Source organism: Lepidochelys kempii, chromosome 11, assembly GCF_965140265.1.
Source record: "Lepidochelys kempii isolate rLepKem1 chromosome 11, rLepKem1.hap2, whole genome shotgun sequence".
Lineage (NCBI taxonomy): Eukaryota > Metazoa > Chordata > Testudines > Cheloniidae > Lepidochelys > Lepidochelys kempii.
In genome coordinates, this window is record NC_133266.1 from 60368550 (window position 1) to 60389899 (window position 21350).

Sequence of the window (21350 nt, forward strand, 5' to 3'; positions counted from 1 at the left end):
CTCCTTAAGTTTTCATGCGGCACTGCTTCGGGTCCCTGTTATGGCCTCTGTCCTTCATGCCCTGGGAGATTTTGACAAAGGTTTTGGCATTTTGAAAACTGGAACGGAGTTCTGATAGCACGGATTCCTCTCCCCATACAGCGATCAGATCCCGTACCTCCCGTTCAGTCCATGCTGGAGCTCTTTTGCGATTCTGGGACTCCATCATGGTCACCTCTGCTGATGAGCTCTGCATGGTCACCTGCAGCTTGCCACACTGGCCAAACAGGAAATGAGATTCAAAAGTTTGCAGTTCTTTTCCTGTCTACACTGCCAGTGCATCTGAGTTGAGAGTGCTGTCCAGAGCGGTCACAGTGGAGCACTCTGGGATAGCTCCCGGAGGCCAATACTGTCGAATTGTGTCCACAGTACCCCAAATTTGACCCTGCAAGGACGATTTAAGTGCTAATCCACTTGTCAGGGGTGGTGTACGGAAATCGATTTTAAGAGCCCTTTAAGTCGAAATAAAGGGCTTCATCGTGTGGACGGGTGCAGGTTTACATCGATTTAATGCTGCTAAATTCGACCTAAAGTCCTAGTGTAGACCAGGGCTAAGAAACTGCTCCTTTTGTTCTTGGCTCCTCCTGTGTTAGGAGAAGCAGGACTTTGTACATTCCTTGTAAATAAACAAGATTTCATCAAATAAAATACCAGACTCCATCAATTTCTACTTCCAAATAGAACATCCCCAGGGCCCCAAACTTTGGCTCACCACTCGGGTCAAACAGGGGCAACAATGTGATATTTGAAGAGGTAAAAAGAGTGGAAGAGAGAAAGTATGCAGTGGTACTGTAGCTGCATTGGTCCCAGGATATTAGAGACACAAGGTGGATGATACAATATCTTTTACTGGATCAATTTCTGTTGGTGAGAGAGAGAAACTTTCAAACAGTTAGATTCCAGAGGGGAACTAGGTCCTGGGAGTGGGGCTAGCATAAAAACCAATAGCCAGATTCAGATCTTAGTGCAAGTCAGATACGTTACACCAGATTTAGGCTGCAGTAAGAGAGATCAGAATTGGGTCTGAAGTCTCCACTAACCAACCAAAGAAAATTCAGATTGAAGATTATGAACAACCCAGGAATAGCCAAGGGTGTGGGAATGAGTCAGAAAATGCCTTTTAAATTGGAGGCCAACCTATTGTATGTGTTATCAGATGTTAAGAATGTAGAAGACAGTCTATTGTGAACCAAAAACATATCATGTTACACATAAACCTACATTACACCAGTGCACACCTAATCCCTGCACCCCAAGCCCCAGACATTTGTTCAGAGCACACACTGCCAAAAAATGACTTAAGGCATCCATGTACCCTAGTCCTAATTCATGAGCAGTGTGCCTTCAGTTATCAAATCAGACACATGGAGGGGTAGCCTTTAAAGCTGCATCTGTTCAAAACTGAACAGAAAAGCATATTCCAAAATCCTTTCATAAATAAATCCTTAGTCATCAATCTAGCTGGCATAGTCTACATGCTACACTTAAGTTAATGCAGAAAACAGTAACAGCTAAATTAGCTCAGTATAGTTTGTTAAAAATATGCAGTGATTTATGTGTAGACAGACTAATGACAATGGTTAACTATAAAGTATTTTATTGTAATAATGCCTTTTGCTTTTGAAAAAGAATCGGTAAGAAATTAATGCCACTCTTACACTAGAATTCACGTGAGATTCAAGTACACAAGTTAGCGTGAATTGCCCACTACACTGCAAGCAAATTTAATCATTTTATTAAGATGATAAAATAAAAAGAAAACGGTACAGAGTTTAAGCATAGAGGTTTCTGGTTATCAGGGAATAAGGTACAGATTATCAAGGGGTGTGAAGTTCGGTTTAGGATCAGGTGGCGTAAGGAATACATAATCTGCAATGTCCCCGATTGGGGGTAAAAGGTTAACGGGTCTCAGTACAGACATTGAGATATGGGGGGATGTTGTTCATATAATGGCTATCATAGAATATCAGGGTTGGAAGGGACCTCAGGAGGTCATCTAGTCCAACCCCCTGCTCAAAGCAGGACCAATCCCCAACTAAATCATCCCAGCCAGGGCTTTGTCAAGCCTGACCTTAAAAACTTCTAGGGAAAGAGATTCCACCACCTCCCTAGGTAACACATTCCAGTGTTTCACCACCCTCCTAGTGCAAAAGTTTTTCCTAATATCCAACCTAAACCTCCCCCACTGCAACTTGAGACCATTACTCCTCGTTCTGTCATCTGCTACCACTGAGAACAGTCTAGATTCGTCCTCTTTGGAACCCCCTTTCAGGTAGTTGAAAGCAGCTATCAAATCCCCCCACATTCTTCTCTTCTGCAGACTAAACAAGCCCAGTTCCCTCAGCCTCTCCTCAAAAGTCATATGTTCCAGTCCCCTAATAATTTTTGTTGCCCTCTTCTGGACGTTTTCCAATTTTTCCACATCCTTCTTGTAGTGTGGGGCCCAAAACTGGACACAGTACTCCAGATGAGGCCTCACCAATGTTGAATAGAGGGGAACGATCACATCCCTCGGTCTGCTGGCAATGCCCCTACCTATACAGCCCAAAATGCCATTGGCCTTCTTGGCAACAAGGGCACACTGTTGACTCATATCCAGCTTCTCGTCCACTGTAACCCCTAGGTCCTTTTCTGCAGAACTGCTGCCGAGCCATTCGGTCCCTAGTCTGTAGCGGTGCATGGGATTCTTCCGTCCTAAGTGCAGAACTCTGCCCTTGTCCTTGTTGAACCTCATCAGATTTCTTTTGGCCCAATCCTCTAATTTGTCTAGGGCCCTCTGTATCCTATCCCTACCCTCCAGCGTATCTACCTCTCCTCCCAGTTTAGTGTCATCTGCAAACTTGCTGAGGGTGCAATCCACACCATCCTCCAGATCATTTATGAAGATATTGAACAAAACCAGCCCGAGGACCAACCCTTTGGGCACTCCACTTGATACCGGCTGCCTACTAGACATGGAGCCATTGATCACTACCCGTTGAGCCCGACAATCTAGCCAGCTTTCTATACACCTCATCATCCATTCATCCAGCCCATACTTCTTTAACTTACTGGCAAGAATACTGTGTCAAAAGCTTTGCTAAAGTCAAGGAACAACATGTCCACTGCTTTCACTTCATCCACAGAGCCAGTTATCTCGTCATAGAAGGCAATTAGATTAGTCAGGCATTACTTGCCCTTTGGTGAATCCACGCTGACTGTTTCTGATCACTTTCCTCTCCTCTAAGTGCTTCAGAATTGATTCCTTGAGGACCTGCTCCATGATTTTTCCAGGGATTGAGGTGAGGCTGACTGGCCTGTAGTTCCCAGGATCCTCCTTCTTCCCTTTTTTAAAGATGGGCACTACATTAGCCTTTTTCCAGTTATCTGGGACCTCCCCGATCGCCATGAGTTTTCAAAGATAATGGCCAATGGCTCTGCAATCACATCCGCCAACTCCTTTAGCACACTCGGATGCAGCGCATCCGGCCCCACAGACTTTTGCTCGTCCAGATTTTCTAAATAGTCCCGAACCACTTCTTTCTTCACAGAGGACTGGTTACCTCCTCCCCATGCTGTGCTGCCCAGTGCAGCAGTCTGGGAGCTGACCTTGTTCGTGAAGACAGAGGCAAAAAAAGCTTTGAGTACATTAGCTTTTTCCACATCCTCTGTCACTAGGTTGCCTCCCTCATTCAGTAAGGGGCCCACACTTTCCTTGACTTTCTTCTTGTTGCTAACGTACCTGAAGAAACCCTTCTTGTTACTCTTAACATCACCTTCCAGGTGGGATTTGGCCTTCCTGATTTCACTCCTGCATGCCCGAGCAATATTTTTATACTCTTCCCTGGTCATCTGTCCAATCTTCCACTTCTTGTAAGCTTCTTTTTTATGTTTAAGATCAGCAAGGATTTTACTGTTAAGCCAAGCTGGTCGCCTGCCATATTTACTATTCTTTCTACACATCAGGATGGTTTGTTCCTGTAACCCCAATAAGGATTCTTTAAAACACAACCAGCTCTCCTGGACTCCTTTTCCCCTCATGTTGTTCTCCCAGGGGATCCTGCCCATCAGTTCCCTGAGGGAGTCAAAGTCTGCTTTTCTGAAGTCCAGGGTCCATATTCTGCTGCTCTCCTTTCTTCCCTGCGTCAGGATCCTGAACTCAACCATCTCATGGTCACTGCCTCCCAGGTTCCCATCCACTTTTGCTTCCCCTACTAATTCTTCCTGGTTTGTGAGAAGCAGGTCAAGAAGAGCTCTGCCCCTCGTTGGTTCCTCCAGCACTTGCATCAGGGAATAAGGTATGTTCAGGTATGGAGTAAAAGGGGTAGAGACGATGAGGATGGATTTACCCTCATTTGGTGAGATTTAATGTTCAGTGAATTTATGGTTCCAATTCATATGGTCCAGTGGAAAAAGTCTCTCAGTCCCTTTCTCGTAGTTAATGCACGATTTCGTACTGGCTCACACCTCCTGGTAGTGTCGGTGGCTGGTGATGTGTTTGATGTAGATGTCTCTGGACCATCGGATGGCGTCCGAGACCATGAGGCATCTAGAAACATGGACATCTGCAAACAGAATGTATGGAGGATGCAGGCAGAGGGGAATAACCGTGATCAGTAGCAGTGCCACATGGAAACTAAGGAACTGTGCCAAGTATACCACAAGGCCAGGGAGTGCCGCAATCGATCTGCTGCTGAGCCACAGATGTGCTACTTTACAAAGGCCTGCATGCCATACTTGGTGGAGATCCCACCAGTACTCTGCAGGATACCTTAGAGAAGCCTGACACAGAAAGTCCTGCCATGAACAGTGATGAAGAGAAAGAGGAGGGGACAGTTGGGGGGCTTCAGCTGTCCCATGAGCCAGGACCTACTGAAGACCCCACCACAGTCCTGGCAGCTGAGCATGGACAAGCCCAGTGAAGGGGTTGGGACCTTGGGTAAGTGTGCACATACATTTTTCCTTAAACCTTTACATTTAAAGAGGTAGCAGTACAACAAACAGAGGTAGCGTTGGCATCTGCTTTTCATTCCCCTGTTGAGTTAAATGGCGAGGGGAAGCCAGGGAAGCCATGTGGAGCAGTTTGTTTATATACACAGGCAGATGTCCCTTGTATCCTCCAGTGAGATCTTGAGGAAACTTTAATGGAAATACTCTTTAATAATCTCCAAAGGTTGATAAGGCTGGCTGCATTATTTCTTCCTTCTTGGTGGGACACTTTCCCACAGCACTCTGTGATGAGTTTGATTGGCACCATTGCAGTACACAGGCTAGAGGCATATGGGCCCAGGTGGTTTCAGAAGGCCAGTAGTAGCTGTGCTCTCTGTGCCTTTGTTGCCTTCAGGAATGAGATATCAGCTTAAAACCACCACTGCCTGTGGACAGAATCATAGAAACCAATTTTTTCAATCTTCCCTTATAGGTCATGTTTTCTAGACCTTTAATCATTTTTGTTGCTCTTCTCTGGACTTTATCCAATTTGTCCACATCCTTCCTGAAATGTGGCACTGAGAACTGGACACAATACTCCAGTTGAGGCCTAATCCGCGCAGAGTAGAGCAGAAGAATTATGCCATTGCCTTATACTTATAGCCATGGAATAAGAACTGAACTTCTATTGTTTCATGCAACTGAAGTTCCCTCCCCCATACTCATCCCTAGCAGGCAATAGTTTTTATGGCTGGAGTTGGGGAGCAGTGCTGTGCAGAGGCGCTCTACAGCCAAAGTGTTAATAAATGTGTCTTATTAAGTTTTATGGGACTAAGGGAAGTGAGGTTTGAAAATTTTCTTTCCCTTTCTGGTATGACTGTAAATCCAATGATACATCTGTCTGCTTTTATCAGCAACAGTTGCTGCTGTTGCAGCTTTGAGGGATGTCCCCTCCACACCTGCAATATGGCTAACCCTGATGAGGAGGAGAAAAAAAGAGGATGAGGGAGAACGTTTAGTGAGATTGTGTTCCAATGCAGCATTGGTTTCCACAAACACCAGGCATGTCAGACAGTATGGAGAAGGAAAGAAGGGAGACAGGCCCAGGAATCCCAGCAGGAAAAGGAGAGGAAGATGCATCAGGACATAATGGGTCTTTTCAGGCAGCAAACCCAAATGATGCAGACCCTGATTGACCTACATGTCCAAAAATCCTGGCCTCTCCACTTTTTGCAGTCCTTGGAGAACTCCACAGTAGCAACTCCCTACAACCCCCCTCCCCACATTCCATGTGGCATCATAGGCCACCTCCTTACCCCCACCATTCCATACGGGGGGGACAGCAAAGAAAACCACAGCTTCACAATTATGTGAGAGCCACAGCTAGTGTATGCATCACCACAATGGACTACATTTGTGCAATGAAATGGAAAGAAATTATTGCTGTCTTTCCAATTTCAAAGCCCCATTTCAAAGCCCCAAAGGACAGTCCATCACAGAACACCACTGTGGCTGACTGTTAGTGTGGTTTCAAATCCTCCTTCAGGGGCATAGCTGTACATTGGGCTCTTGTAATAGCCCATGTCTGGCTGTTCAAAGTCAGCAGACAGCTTCTCCACCTCCTCCCAGTCAGCAGCTTTTCCCCCTTTGCCTGACAGATGTTACACAGGACACATCAGGCAGTTACAACCATTGGGATATTTTTCTCCACTGAGACCCAATCTACTGAGTAAGCAGTGCCAGCATTCCTTCAATCTACCAAAATCACATTCAACAGTCATTCTACACCTGAGTCAGTCATTGAATCTTTCCTTGATGCTATTGAGGCTTGGGGCTCATGTATAGCTTCATCAGCAAAGGGTAGATTGGGTCCCTCAAATCACTATTGGAGTTTCAATATCCCCAAAGGTAATCTGCTGATCCGGAAACAACATGCCTGTTTGCAGCTTTCTCAACAGTCCTGTATTCTTGAAGATGTGAGCATCATTCACCTTCCTTGACCAGCCCACATCAATATCAGTGAAGGGAAGGGTCCCCAGTGATCCATCAACACTTGGATAACTATAGAAAAGTAGCCCTTTCTGTTGAACTCTATGGCAAGGTGGGCTGGTGCCAAAAAAGCAATGTGCATGCCATCTATTGCCCTCAGTCCAGTTCAGGAACTTCACTGCTATAAATCCATCCACTATGTCCTGAATATTGCAGATAATCACAGTCCTGCATACCAGCAGACAAATAATGGCCCTAAACGCTTGCATGATGACAGCCCCCACTGTGGATTTTCCAACTCTAAAATAATTTCCCACTGACTGGTAGCAATCCAGTATTGCAGGCTCCCAGAGCGGGATCACAATTAATTTCTCCACTGCCAGTACAACTCTCATTCTGGTGTCCCTGCGCTAGAGGGTTGAGGTGGCTTAGAACACAGATCCAGGAATGTGGCTTTTCACATCAGAAAATGCTGCAGCCATTGCTCATTGTCCCAAGCCTGCATTATGATACGATCCCACCTGTCAGTGCTCAGTTCATGGACCCAGAAGCAGTACTGCACTGTATGTAGCTGCTCCATGAACACCGTCAACCACCTTGAATTATTTTCTGAGATGTTCCTCTGCAAAATGTCCAAGAAGAAATTATCATGTCCCTCATGTTCTTGTGGTACTTCCTGGATGTCTGAGTGTGTCCTGTATTTGCAACATTCGTGAGAGCAATGCAGAGCACCATGCTTCTGTCTGAGATGGTGGACACCAAAATGTACTGCACAGGTTTGTGGGATTTAAAAAAAAAAAAAGGCACAAATTATGGGATGGAGTAAGTTGCATTCTGGGAACCTGACCCCTAGCTCCCAGACATTCCTCAGCAATTCATTTCTGTCCCACAACACATTGCGAAAAGTTCCCAAAAGATATCGTGTCAAACAGCAGCGTGAGGCACCCTGAAATACCTACCCGTGGTGCACTGTACTTTACATCAACACAATTACACCTAGAGAATATGCGCAGTGCTGACGCAAGCAGCTAGGTATGCATGCACATGAGCAATACACAGACTTTGGTGGCTATACAGCAATGTAACTTGCATCAACCAAAGTTTGTAGTATAGACATGGTCACATTATCCTTACATTTACCTCCAGTTTGGCATCCAGCTCTGCATCAGATGCAACCACATGCTCGTCTTCTTTCTTTCCTGTAACTTTGATTAGGACTTGCTTTGTCTTCCAGTATTTCTTCTGCATTCTGCTGACTACAGACTGGTCTTCTGACCTATATTTTCCATTGGTATCCTTGGAGTGACTATGAGAAAAAGATTAGTAAACAGACCAAAGAATTGTTTCAACAATTTACTATGTATTCAACAAAGCAAGAAATTAATAAAGTATTACCAATGCAAAACAATTTAGCCAATCAGTGCTGACATAGTACTTTCTGAATGCTCTTTGAAATCTATTTGTGCGTTATGTCTAGTTCGTATGAAAGCCCCATAGTCCATCATAATGATGTCTGAATTGGTACTTACATATTTTTAATCATTAGGACTATTTACTGCAGCATAGCTTGAAAGTGATTAGTACAATTAGAGCTATATGGAAAGGAATTTTGATATTTCATTATTTGTTTTCATTCCAAACTGGGATAGGAACTCAAATTTTCACAAAACAAAAAGGTCTGAAAAATTACCATTTTGACAATGTTATTTTGCAAAAACTATTTTAAGAATTTTATTTTTAAGAAATAATTATTTTAATTTAAAAATATTATCAAAATATCAATTTGAAATAATACTCTTTACTTTTAAATAGACAGTTCAAAATGATTTTCCTTTTGGAGCTGACATTTCACTTTTCTCAAAAAAAAAATGTTTTGATTTCTGAAAGAAAGGAAAAAAATTGCAGAACTCAACTTTCCCAGAGGAAAGTTCAATTTTGACAAACCCATATTTTCCAATGGGAGAAAAAGGTTTATTTTAAAAAAAAAAATGCAACCAGCTGTATGTACAATGTTGCAGGTATCTGTAAACTTCCAATTTTCTACCCTATACATAGCTACTTCACTTAATGCTCAAATAAATAAGTACTCCTTTTCTTTTCACAGGACATGGTGGTTCTGCTTATGGCCACTGACTAAACAAAGCTCAGAATTCCTAGCTACTTTAAAATGTGTTGAATATAGGCACTGTAAAAACTAAATGAGGGAACTTTTTGGCTCAACAGCTCAGATAACTGATTTTCATTCAATAGAAATTATATCAGTGTTTTGTCTTTATAGCTGTTTGGTATATTGAATGTTAGCATGCTTTCAAAGGTTTAAAGGTAATTTCCAACTGACTCAACAAAAAACACATCTGTTCATGAAATATATACTCAATGCCAGAGGCGCCGACTTTGTGATTTCCCCCAGGGATGCTGGACTCTCGCTCTGCTCCAGGCCCCACCCCCACTCCAACCCCTTCGCCCAAGCCCCCACCCTGCCTCTTCCCACCCCCGTTCCACTCACACCCCTCCTCTTCCTGCCCCATTCCACCCCTTCCCCTGCCTTCTTCCTGCCCCTGCTCTCCCCCTTCCCTCCAGAGCCTCCTGCACACCGCTGAACAGCTGATTGCAGTGGACGGGAGGCGCTGAGAGGAGTGGGGGAGGAGCTGATCTGAGGGGCTGCCGGTTCAATGGGTGCTCCAGTCCCAGAGCATCTGCAGAGTCGGCACCTATCATGACTGCCCCAAATAACACAGTCAAAGGGACATAACTTGCCTCAAAATTTTTATCTTTCAGGTTCTCCAAAATCACACCAGTTCAGATCTCATGTGAAGACGTGACAAGTATTGGTTGACTTTCACTAGAGAGTCCATTGGAAGACATTTCACAGGTTTGCAATGTTTACATGTTTTAATTTTGTATAAAAATAATTTAGTTGCCAAACTGATACAATACACACACAAAAAGAACAAAGCTAAATGAAATTTGTCATAGTTTATGATTTCTTCAGCATTCTTTAGCATAACTCACCTAATTGGGACAATCTGGTAGAGTCCAATTCATTCTGATTAAGCATCTGTCTCATTTAAACAAAGTTCATCTAACTTTACAATGTTGTAACTGCATACAGCTGCACCTCTCTTGTAATTCACAGGACAATTAAGGCTTGTCTTCACTGCTGAGTTAGAGAAGTTAGAATTATACCTTGACTGGTGCCCCAATTCAAGTCCCATCTGTACACAAAAACCCTTGAGTGTGGGGGTGCTTGTAACTGGAGTTGCCCGGCCTGTCGGGATACAGGCTACAACTGGAGTTAGTACAACTTGTCAGCTGCTAAAATGACCACTCTACAGCTCAAATGCTATTTCAGAGTGTGGCCACTCTCACTCGATGTAGGCTAATTTAAGAAAAGTTAACTTGAGGCTAGATAACCTGATTAACTCTACAGTGAAGACATATCCTTAGACCAAAATAATCCCAGCTAGGCAACTGGATCAATTTGGATCATCCTTTTAAAACAACCTAACATTAATTCTGTTTTATCAGGGATAGGGGAAAGAAATCTGGCTGATTAATTTCTGTTCTTCAAAAGGGGGTGTGCATCAGCTAGGCACTGACTCTATAGGTGCTCCAGGGCTGGAGCACCCAGGGGGAAAAAAATGGTGGGTGCTGAGCACCCACCAGCAGCACCCCAATCAGCTCTGCCTCCTCCTCCCAGCACCTCCCACCTGCCAGCGGCTCTGCCAATCAGTGCCTCCCCCTCCCTTCCACCACGATCAGTTGTTCCGCGATGGCCAGGAGGGGAGGAGTGAGGGCGGGGCATGCTCAGGGGAGGGGGCGGAGTGGGGGTTGGGAAGAGCCAGGGCTGGGGTAGGGCTTTGGGGAAAGGGTGGAGTGGGGGCAGGGCCTGGAGCAGAGCAGGGGTCGAGCTCCCCCAGCACATTAGAAAGTTGGTGCCTCTGGTCCATTATTAATGTCCATTCTCCACAGCAACACAGAAGTAGTTGTACAGATGTGGAATGGGGGTAGTGTAAGGAAGAGCCACCCACTCTAGAGGCCATCACAATTATATATTCCAAGGCTGCACTAACTAACTACATATTTTATATAAACTCTAGATAGTATTTTTTTTGTCAAGGCTTAAATGAAATGGCATAGTAAATCATTAGAGAAACTATACTATAGATCCCTCAGCTCCTGTATTGTGAAAAAAAATCAGATTTGCAGGCAAGTCCTTTCAAAGAACAGAAATGAAATAGTGAGCACCAAATTTTCATTCTTTGTCAGACACATCCACCTCTTGACTTGTTTAAATATTTATGTGACATAGCCCCTATTATCTTAAACCATATCTAGAACATGCCAGGATAGATAGGGAACACTAGCAAGAGTGGGACTGAAAAAACAAAAACAAAGCTATAATAGGATTATTAAACTTGCATAGAATAGTCCCAGATATCTTACAACTATTTAGATATGTGGACAGTTGATTGTACTGTTTGGAACTGGTAACAACACCAAATGCTAAACATGTCTATATAATAAAGAAGATATTGTAATTTTTAATGAAGAAATTAAAGCCTGTGGACATGCACATATGTTAGGTGGCTCTAGAGGATCAGGGCTAACCATCTGTCATTGCCATATCATTTTTCAGTATATTTATCTTAAATAAAGACGAGAGAGTCTAAACAGCTTCACAACTTTAAGATCCTGTCAGATATTGTATTAGAAGAAGCCGTTATTTGAAACCTGCAATTCGAGAAGCCTTGTAAAATGATGCCAGGCACAACATCTCCAATTGATACACGCAAGCTTGATTTAGAAACTAGATCAGATGTGCTTTGCATTGCAGATTAGCACTACTGGATACTATGGCTCTTGAGGCCTGATCCTGCAGGTTATTAGATGTGACTGATTTGGAACTGCTCTGTAATTTATGAATACTGCATGTTGACCTGGTTATTGGGATGTTTAATGTATGAGTATATTGATTTAGTTTTAATAGCATGTGAAAAACAGAGAGGATAGGAAAGAATGGCTCAAAATAAGTCACTTCTCAGCACACATTTGAGAGTAAAGCGACAATGCCCAGAAAGGAAAAGCTTGGGAACACAGGAGATCAAAAGAGATGTGGCAAGTTTACCTAGGATTGCCCTTTCAAAAGAAGGGGGAAAGAGAGTTGTTTCGGGGACCACACTAAGACACAAGGACCTACTGAGTGTGTTGGAAGAAGTTAAGTCTGCCTAGTTTACCATTAGGTGACAATAAGATTTTAGATAAGACAGAAATGTGTAGACTGTTTTAAATTTATTTCCTTAAAGGCATTTTTTCTACTGTTAAAATACATAATATGTATGTTTTGACAGTTTTATTACAGTATGCCATTGATCAGAGACTCCCAAAGAGGAGAACTGCAGGTGTTTGAACTCAGTTGGTCCTGCAGAGTAAGAACAGTTGATACATAGGGTATTGTAGCCAATAACTTGGTCCATTTATGAGAGATTTGTAGAATTCCATCCCAGGGTTGACCAAATTCTTGTGGGCATACACTTGGAGAGACCAGAAAGGGGACAGAGGTGCCCAGTAACCATGATACTGAGCATCTCTCTGTTTCTCAAACGATGTTCATAAAGACCTAACTAGGGCTATTTCTACCAAAAAGTAACTGTCACTTTTATTAAAGGCCCTATCCTGCAAACTACTCTGTGCAGTTTCCTATCCGCTTCAGCAAGACTCCACATGGGCATAGGGGTCCATCTGCACAGATCAGCTTGCAGGATTAATGTTTGAAGCCCCAATCCTGCAAACAGTTATGTATATGTTTAACACTGCACAATTTTCATTGGGACCATTCATGTGTTTGCATGTTTGCCTGACTGGGATGTAACTATGTAAACAGCGTATGCAGCCATATAGAATAGATGAATTCCTATAAAGCAAACATGAAAAAAAAATCTCCTTCAGGAACATAAATGCAGAATGGTAAAATCAGGGGTGAAAGTAAGGCGGTACGGGCCGGTACGGCATACTGGTAAAAAGTAGCCGCCAATACCGGCCCGTACCTCTGACTTTAAAGTGCTGCCGGGTCGTCAATGGGGGGCGCAAAAGGGGCAGTGACATTAAAGCACTGCTGCGGCAGCACTTTAAGCAGGGTCCTTAAAGCGCTGCCATGGCAGCGCTTTATTGTTGTTTCCCCTTTTGTGCCCCCCCCCCCCCGCCGCCAACGGGGGAGTGGCAAAAGAAATAGCTGCCCCCGGGCCGCAATTTAAAAGGCCCGGAGTTCTGGCCGCTGCTGCTCCTTTAAATCACCGCTGGAGTCCCCGGTGACGTGGGCCAGGCAGTGCAGATGGGCTGGCTGGGGGATGCTGACCCTAGCCCAGCCCCTTCCGCCTGAGGCCCCACCCCTTCCGGGGAGGGGAGGGAGGAGGAGATGGCCCTGAACTGGTAAGAGCTCCATTTTACTTTCACCCCTGACTAAAATAAAGATTTAGGTTGACAAAAGCAAAATAAAAAGGGAATATCAAAGCTAAGGCTGACACACTAGAACAGACTTTGCCCGTGGAACCCAGGCTGCAAGTTCTGATGGTGTAAGTCTATCTGGTGTGTTGCTTCCTGCAATAGGTGTTGACCCTGTCCACATCAGCAAGGCAAATTACTTCAATACCAGTTGAGAAGGGATCCAGGGGGTCACTTGTCACAATTCTTTTATACAGTGTGGACTCAGCCTAGGAGAACTTTTATACGGAAGACTGTTTAAACTAAAGAACGGTGGCTGGATACTGGAGGAGAGGTATGGTGGAACATCAAATAAGATGGGAAAGAGATAGTATTTGTGCCCTAGCCAAAACTAGCCTTTGTTTTTTGAAAAAAATGTAATCTTCAAAACCATTTCAGGAAATAATTTTGTAGCCTGTATTAATCTAAGGTGACGGGAGAAATACCTTTTAAAAATATATATAATTTTCAAGACTATGTTATTGCTTTGGCTCAAAAACAGTGTGAAGCTTTCCTCTTTTCCACATGGCTGTGCTACCTGAAACACTTTTCAGGTCACTTCTTGTAAATCACTTCAAGATCAGGGAACACTCATGTTGTGGTGGAGTCACCAAGAAAACAAATTCAATGCATAGGACGGGAGATAAAGAGGGATAGTCAGAAAAGAAATTACACAAAGTAAACATTTTTTAAAAGATTATTTTGTTTCTTATAATATTATAAACCATGTGCAGTCTTTTTACAGCCTTTTTTCCCCAGGAAGGATAATGCTAAAATTTTTAAATAAGGCTCTCTTTTTTTCAGCAATATTTTTCTTCTGGGTATTGTATATTGCTATAAGGTAACACATTCCTGACTCACCTAGGATGGTTATCCATTCTGATGTGGTTATTGTTACACCTATGGAAATAGACAAAAAAAATTTTTTTCTCTTCTTTTCACTTCCACCACATCATTCCAGAAAAAGCACATTTAGTACAGAGAAGGAACAGCAACTGAAAGCTGAATCATCAAAGAGCAATAAAAAGAAATTTCTTATATGTTGGGCAGGATACCATGGTCCGGGGTAAGGTTACAGGAGGGAAGAAGGGGACTTGACATAAAACAATATTTCTGAAGAGAGAGACAAGAAAACTCACACTTATCTAACCTTGCTCAGAACTTACAGAAAATCAAGCTTCAGGGTTGTGGGAGTAAGAAATTAAAACTACAGTTGGTTGGGAATTTTTCTACTAAGTGTTTTTTTGTTGGAAAATGACAATTCATCAAAACCAAAACTGCTCATGGGAAAAGGTCAGTTTCAGTTAATTTCCCAGGTCGAAATAAATTTCAAATTGTTGAAATGGGATGTTTCAACATTTTCTAAACCAAAAAGTTTTTTTTTTAAACTACTTTCTGTTTCAAAATGTACATTAATTTAAAGGGGGAAAAAGGTGGAATAAAAAGTCAGAATGAAACATTTCAATTGATCCAATCTGAATTTTTTTTGAATTATTAGTTCACAACTATTTGATATTTTGACTTTTTGTCCCATTTTGGGATGGGAAAATTTCTGAAATCTCATATTCTTTTGGGTTGGAAAACTAGTTTAATTAATATTGGGGAAATTAAGTTTAGGTTGGGTCATTACAAAACCTAAACTTAATTTCCCCAATACTAATTTCTCCCTACCGTTACTCACACCTTCTTGTCAACTGTCTGTAATGGCAGGTTTCAGAGTAACAGCCGTGTTAGTCTGTATTCGCAAAAAGAAAAGGAGGACTTGTGGCACCTTAGAGACTAACCAATTTATTAGAGCATAAGCTTTCGTGAGCTACAGCTCACCACTCTCTTACCACTTCAAAAGTTATTTTTCCTCCCTTGCTATCCTGCTGTTAATTGATTTATCTCATTAGACTGACCTCATACTTGGTAAAGCAACCCCCATCCTTTCATGTATTTATACCTGCTCCTGTATTTTCATTCCATGCATCTGATGAAGTGGGTTCTAACCCACGAAAGCTTATGCCCAAATAAATTTGTTAGTCTCTAAGGTGCCACAAGGACTCCTTGTTATTTTACCAGAGAGAAGGAAGCTGGTGGCACTGAGAAACACGGTGCTGATTCATGAAACTTAGAACGGCATGAGGTTTAAAAGAAGTGTTTGTTCTTTACCTTTTGGAAAACTTTTTTCTCATCCTTGATTCCTTTCTACAACAAAATTCTCCACAGAAAAATCATGTAGAAAAAAACTCTAGCCCTAGGAACATTCATTAAATGTCTCACCTGTTCTGTAGATAGGCTTTCCACATACATCATCTCTGGGACTTTTTTTTATTTTTAAAAGAGAAAACTGATTGCACACTCAAATGAAGCAAACCTAATGAGTAGAGTCAGTGTGGTTTTATACAAATACATATTGACATTTACCCAATGTGCATCTATTTGCCCAATATTTAGGACTTGTCTATATTAGAAAAGTTGTACAGTTTTAACTAAATTAATTTGAAGTCTGTGTAGTTAAATAAATGATGCCCCCTAATGCAGATGCACTTAAGCCCATTTAATCCTTGTTTAGTTTGTACTAGTAAATTACTAAATTAAACTAAACTTCCCAAAGATGTGATAGCAGATAGGGTCTTCAATTATTAAGAACAATATGCAGGGATATTACCAGTACATTATACAGTACTAATTAAACTATAACTGACGAAAACAGATGATGCATCATGAATGTTTTTATTTTTGTTCACTTGATAGTTTGCAGAATTCAGTAACTTGCAACAGGTCTCTTTGTCATTGGTACAAGTTACCAAGATTCAATTAGCTGGCAAGGAAATGTGCAATGAAGTTACAATCAAGTTTTTAAAACCCAGTTGTCAGATTTCAGAGTCATAGCTTGAAACAGTTAATTAAAACTTATAAGCTTTAAAGTAACTTTGCTCTATAAAAATCTAGATTTTAGAAGATAAATTGAGCGATAGCCCTGTTCCAAAATAGGACTAGCATCATAATTGCCTTGATTACATTTATCATAAGTCTGGATTATTTTTCATTTGATGATGGATGGATGAATGAATGTTTGAGGAACTGGCTTTGTTATGTTAAGGGTTTTCTCATTAGTTATTTTTATAGGAGTTTTATATTGAATTTTCTGATAACTGGTGACATGACTTTTTAAAACATTTGACTCTGATAAGACCACGCCAGCTTCCTCAAAAGTGGGTTTTATGTGTCAGGATTTTTCATATTTTGGAGGGCTACAAACCAGTAGTTATCGTGATATTGAAAATATCAAATATTTTAAAAACTGCTGGCTTAAAAAGGCCTTTTCCAAGTTGACACTTGCTAACAATGACCTAATTCAAACTTAACTAGATTGAGTTGTATGGCTTCATAATAGGCCTTGCACCTGATCTGTCAAAAGACCTTGGAGGGAGGAGCTGCAAGGTGGACCAAGTGAAACTCGTAAATCATAAGAATCAGGATAAGGCTGAGAAACCTCACCTTTCAGGTAAACAAGCTATTTCATGGAAGACCGATGTTCCAGAATCATCAAGACTGATCACCTTAGTGAGAGGAAGTCATAACATCAATTAACAGTCTATGCCAACATTTGACCAGTCTTTCCAGGCCCCCAAATAAGGCCTGCTAACAAGAAGCACGGTGCCAGCAGAACATCACGATCTAACTCCCTGACTACAGTTCCAGACCTATTCCATGGGAGTCCAGAAGACTGTGAGAACTGAAGAATTTGTGAACTCCTAAAATTTTAAGTATCTTATTTTTCATTTTCTATTTTTCATTACCTGTGAGATGTATCAGCCTTCTTACTTTCTTTAGTTTTAGGATGTGAAGGTGATTGTGTGCGTCCATGTATGTGAAAACACCCAAAAGCTCACATAGGGAATGCACCAGGTTTTAACAGCCCCAAACATTGTCCCAAAGACAATCAAAAGTGCTTAAAAGTCCTGAGAAATTTGAGATTATCATCTATAATTTTCGGCAAACTTCTGTTTTAAGAGTGTTCTGTTAGACTTTAAATTATATGTCTGTTGTTAACCTAGGGCTTGAGCGTTGACACTCATTTATAGCCCCAGTTTAGGAATTGTTGAATCCTGTGTCCCAGCATGGGGTTCCAGTGTCTATACTGTATTATGCAAGCTTGTGTCCAGCCATCCATACCCAGACTACTTAGTGTACTCCCAAAATGTGGCTGCTTAGCCCTGGATTAGAGTGATTTGTGTGTAGATGCAAGGGGGGTGGGGGGAGGAGGTTAGGTTTCAGTTCAAATCTTGTGTTTATACTGCACTGTAGACATACCCACAGTGTAGGGTGACTAGATAGCAAGTATAAAAAATTGGGGTGGGGGGTAATAGGTGCCTATATAAGAAAAAGCCCACAAACTCCAAACTTCCTATAAAATCAGGATATCTGGTCACCCTACCACTGTCTCTTCATACTTGTTAGTACAGACCCCAGCACACTGGGTCTCTAGTCCCATTGAGAGCTGTAGATGCTGTAGAAATATTAGTAGCAGTAGTTGATATCTGATCAGTAGTTTGAAGGCATATGTTAAATGTTGTTCAAATGAGAGAGATGCCAAGTAGCAATAGCCTGAGCTCTTTCAACCTTCCTCCTACTAGCACATCAAAATATGTGCTTCATTCGTCCCCAGTGGAAATGAAATCCCCTTTTACACTCTGCAGCTAACGGCCCTAGTGTGACCAGGTGTCACAATTTTGGGATCTTTTTCTTACGAAGGCTCCTATTACCCCTCACCTCTTGTCCCGATTTTTCACACTTGCTGTCTGGTCACTCTAAAGGGCCGCAGTGGAAATTTGGGGTGGAAGGGCCCTGGTACCTAGGAGAAGAAAAAGAAGTTGCTGAGGGCAGGCACACATATGAGTGGCAGTAACTGGCAGTGATGCGGCGCTATCTGTTGGGGGAACAGTAACGGGCAGTGATGAGGTGCTAGGTTGCAGGGGGGAGGGCATGAACGGGCATGGAGGGGGAATGCTGTGGGGGCACTAAGATTTTGGAGGGCACAGTAAATGTCACTGAGGGAGTCCTGGCGGGAGCAGTAACTGACATTCCTGGGGCAGGCTGGGGGCTGGCGGGAGGCGGTAACGGGCAGCGAGGGGGGCGCGTGCTCTGAGGCTGTGGAGAATAACGGGCAGCGAGCCGGGCGGCGCGTGCTGTGTGTATGGGGCGGGGCGGGGCCGGTAACGGGCAGCGAGGGGAGCGGCGCGTGCTGTGTGTATGCGTGGGGGGCATAACGGGCAGCGAGCAGGGCGGCGGCAACGGGCAGTGAAGAGGGCGCGCACGGGGCGGCGGAGACAGGAAGCCGTCTCCACCTCCCCAGCCCGGTGTACGGCCACGGACAGTCACTCACCGCCATGCAGCCTGCGGGGGCCGGTGACAGGAGTCCGCGAGGCGATGCCCGAAGCAGCCGGGGCGGCTGACGGTTCCGGCCCGTTGGCCCCCCACCCAGCGTAATAGGGAGCCGCAAGCCGCCCTGGATCGGGTGCCGGAGCCTCCCTGGGACCAGGTGGGCCGCCCCGCCTCCGAGCACTCGAGACCGGTCGGGACTGTCTGTCACGACGGAGCAGGTCAGGTGGCGGAGGGGAGGGAGGGGCCATTGTACTCCCACCCCGCCCCGCCCCGCCCCGCCTCGCCTGACTGACTGACTGACTGACTGACTGACACGGGCTGGTGGGGAACGGGGGGCATGCGTGACCCCAACCTGCAGAACACCTGGTTCCGCCCGCCGGCGCCAGTAGGCCCCACACCCATTCCTCGGGCACCCGCCCCCACTGTGCTGTCTGGCTGCTGCCCTGACACCCAGAGGGGGCTGCATTTCAGTGGTACCAGCTGTATATAGAATGGGTGCGTGACCTACTGTGGGGGGAAAGGGTACATGTGCCCGCAGATATTTAATCTCGCCTTAGTTGAAGTTAACGTTGTCATGTTCTCCTCTGGTGGTGGTTGTTTGCTCAAGGGTACAGGGGGCTTTACAGGCAAGTAAGAGGACAAGGGCTCTGCCCTTTGAAGCTTCCACTCTAATGGAGACATGGCATTGCCTAATCGTGTCAACCAACCATAAGGACGGGGAAAGATAAGATATAAGTTTTCTCCTTGTCTCCTATATAGGCATTAAAGTGAGAGCTAATAGCACAGGCCCAAGCAGAGATGCCTGATGGAAAGCTAACCTGGAATTAATTTTGGTTTGAGAAAGTCATCTCCACTGTCATTCCAAATCCTATGGAGTACTTATGGCCCTGTTTAATTCTGAAGATGGTGACCAGTTCCAAAGGTAATAGGTGTATGCACTGTGTGTTCCAGTGACATTTAAAATTTCACATATTCCCCCCAATATTTGTGTTCCAGTTAAGGGAGCTCTGAAAACATGACGTTTAAAATGGGGAGGGAGACATCCTGCTGTTCTTCTCCTTGCATTCAACAAAAATCTTCCTGAGCAAAAGATGTACCTCTGAGGTAAAATGAGAAACGAGGAAAGTCAAGTGGAAAAAAAACAATGAACACAAAACTTAAGTATTGCTCTATGCCAAAAAACGAAGTAGGCAGCCTCTTGTTCTAAATGACCGCTTTAAAATATTGCTCTATACTTTCCAGTACAATATTATTTGATGTATACTAAGAGACAGCTTCTGCTAGCAAACCTTTGCTAACTGCTTAAAGTTTTCAATGTAACTAAATGTATAAGAAAAATCAAAAACAATTTTAAAGACTTTTCAGTTAAGAAATTGACCAAAATTGTGATTCTTAGAGCAAGATTTGTGAAAGAATAGTGAGCTATACAATTCTGTCCTCACAGCAGTGAACTTAGTTGAATATCTTTATGGAATTGTCATAAATCCAGTCCAGTATTCTCAAACTATTGATTTATTCCACACTACAGCCCCAATCCTGCAAGTTTCCATGGCCAGACCCTGTGCTTATGTACAATAACTTGCAGGATCAGGCCTTAAAAGGAAACCAGCACTAGAATTCTCCTTTTTTTTTTTAATGCCAACTTCAAAAAAGAAACTCACAAACAGGCTATCGATTAGACTAGGTATAGAAGAAAGGAAATCATTTTTAACTTAAAACAGGAACAAAGTAAAAATTTGACATGGCACTTCTTTCCTATCCAAAAGTTAAAAGGCACTTTTAATTGCAAATCCTATAGTCCTCACTCAGGCAAAAATGAGTAAATGCTGCAATATGATCACTTGTCATTCACCTTGTTGTTAAAGAAACAAACTATTTCCCAGTCTATTTATATAGTTCATTGGTCTGCTTGTGTAGTTAGGACACACAAAATTGTACAAGAAAAATATGCAAAAAATATTTGTAAGAAGTAGAATCATCTTCAGCTGGGATACTCAAGCATCCTTGGTTCCAGAGAATTTTCATTGTGTTCCAAGAATTCATTCACTATTTGTTCCATATTTTAAAATCAGCTCAAACTGACCATTCAAGTTGGTATGATGAAAGAGGTAAACACACATACTCTTGGAAAAACTGCTTCATAAAGATCTTTGTAAATTAGAGCATAGGACCTTAACAGAATCTGTAAAACATTTTCAAGGCCAGTTAAACAATTTCCCTTAATCTCTAGATAGACTCTGAATGTAAACTGAGTAGAGAGCAGGGGAGATACCAGATGTTACAGGATTACATCAGTATCATTTTATAACGTTGGGCAAGTTATAGTGCTTTTCTAAATTAAAAAAAAACCAACCCTGAACCTTTTGAACTACAACCCGAGTGTAATCCGAAGGTGACCACTTACACTAAACACAATGGATCATAATACTGTCATTTCAAGTGGGCCTTTTTTGATTGGTACACTATTTGATAATTATTTAAAACTTCAGATGGTCATGCCAGTGATGCAACTGTAGCAGACACAAGATTTTGACTCATTGCCTGAAACATGTCACAATTCT

At 42.9% G+C, this 21350-nt stretch overlaps 1 protein-coding gene across 7 annotated transcripts in view; it reads right to left on the reverse strand.

The window, feature by feature from the left end:
• The window catches only part of ICA1L (islet cell autoantigen 1 like), a 55344-nt gene extending 36340 nt beyond the window's left edge, over positions 1-19004 (reverse strand). For 2 of the 7 annotated variants that reach the window (XM_073306462.1, XM_073306455.1), the window contains exons 1-4: positions 18791-19004; positions 16903-16964; positions 14278-14316; positions 8077-8242 (exon numbers count right to left, since the gene is read on the reverse strand). In XM_073306462.1, coding sequence (XP_073162563.1) covers positions 8077-8242; positions 14278-14316; positions 16903-16964; positions 18791-18796 — 273 coding nt within the window. In that variant the 5' untranslated portion in view covers positions 18797-19004. Of the gene's footprint in view, positions 1-8076; positions 8243-9948; positions 10028-14277; positions 14317-16902; positions 16965-18177; positions 18260-18790 lie in introns of those variants that run through there. The other 5 variants (XM_073306459.1, XM_073306456.1, XM_073306457.1 and 2 more) reach the window with 5 other exon arrangements.
• Between the last annotated feature and the right edge of the window lie 2346 nt (positions 19005-21350).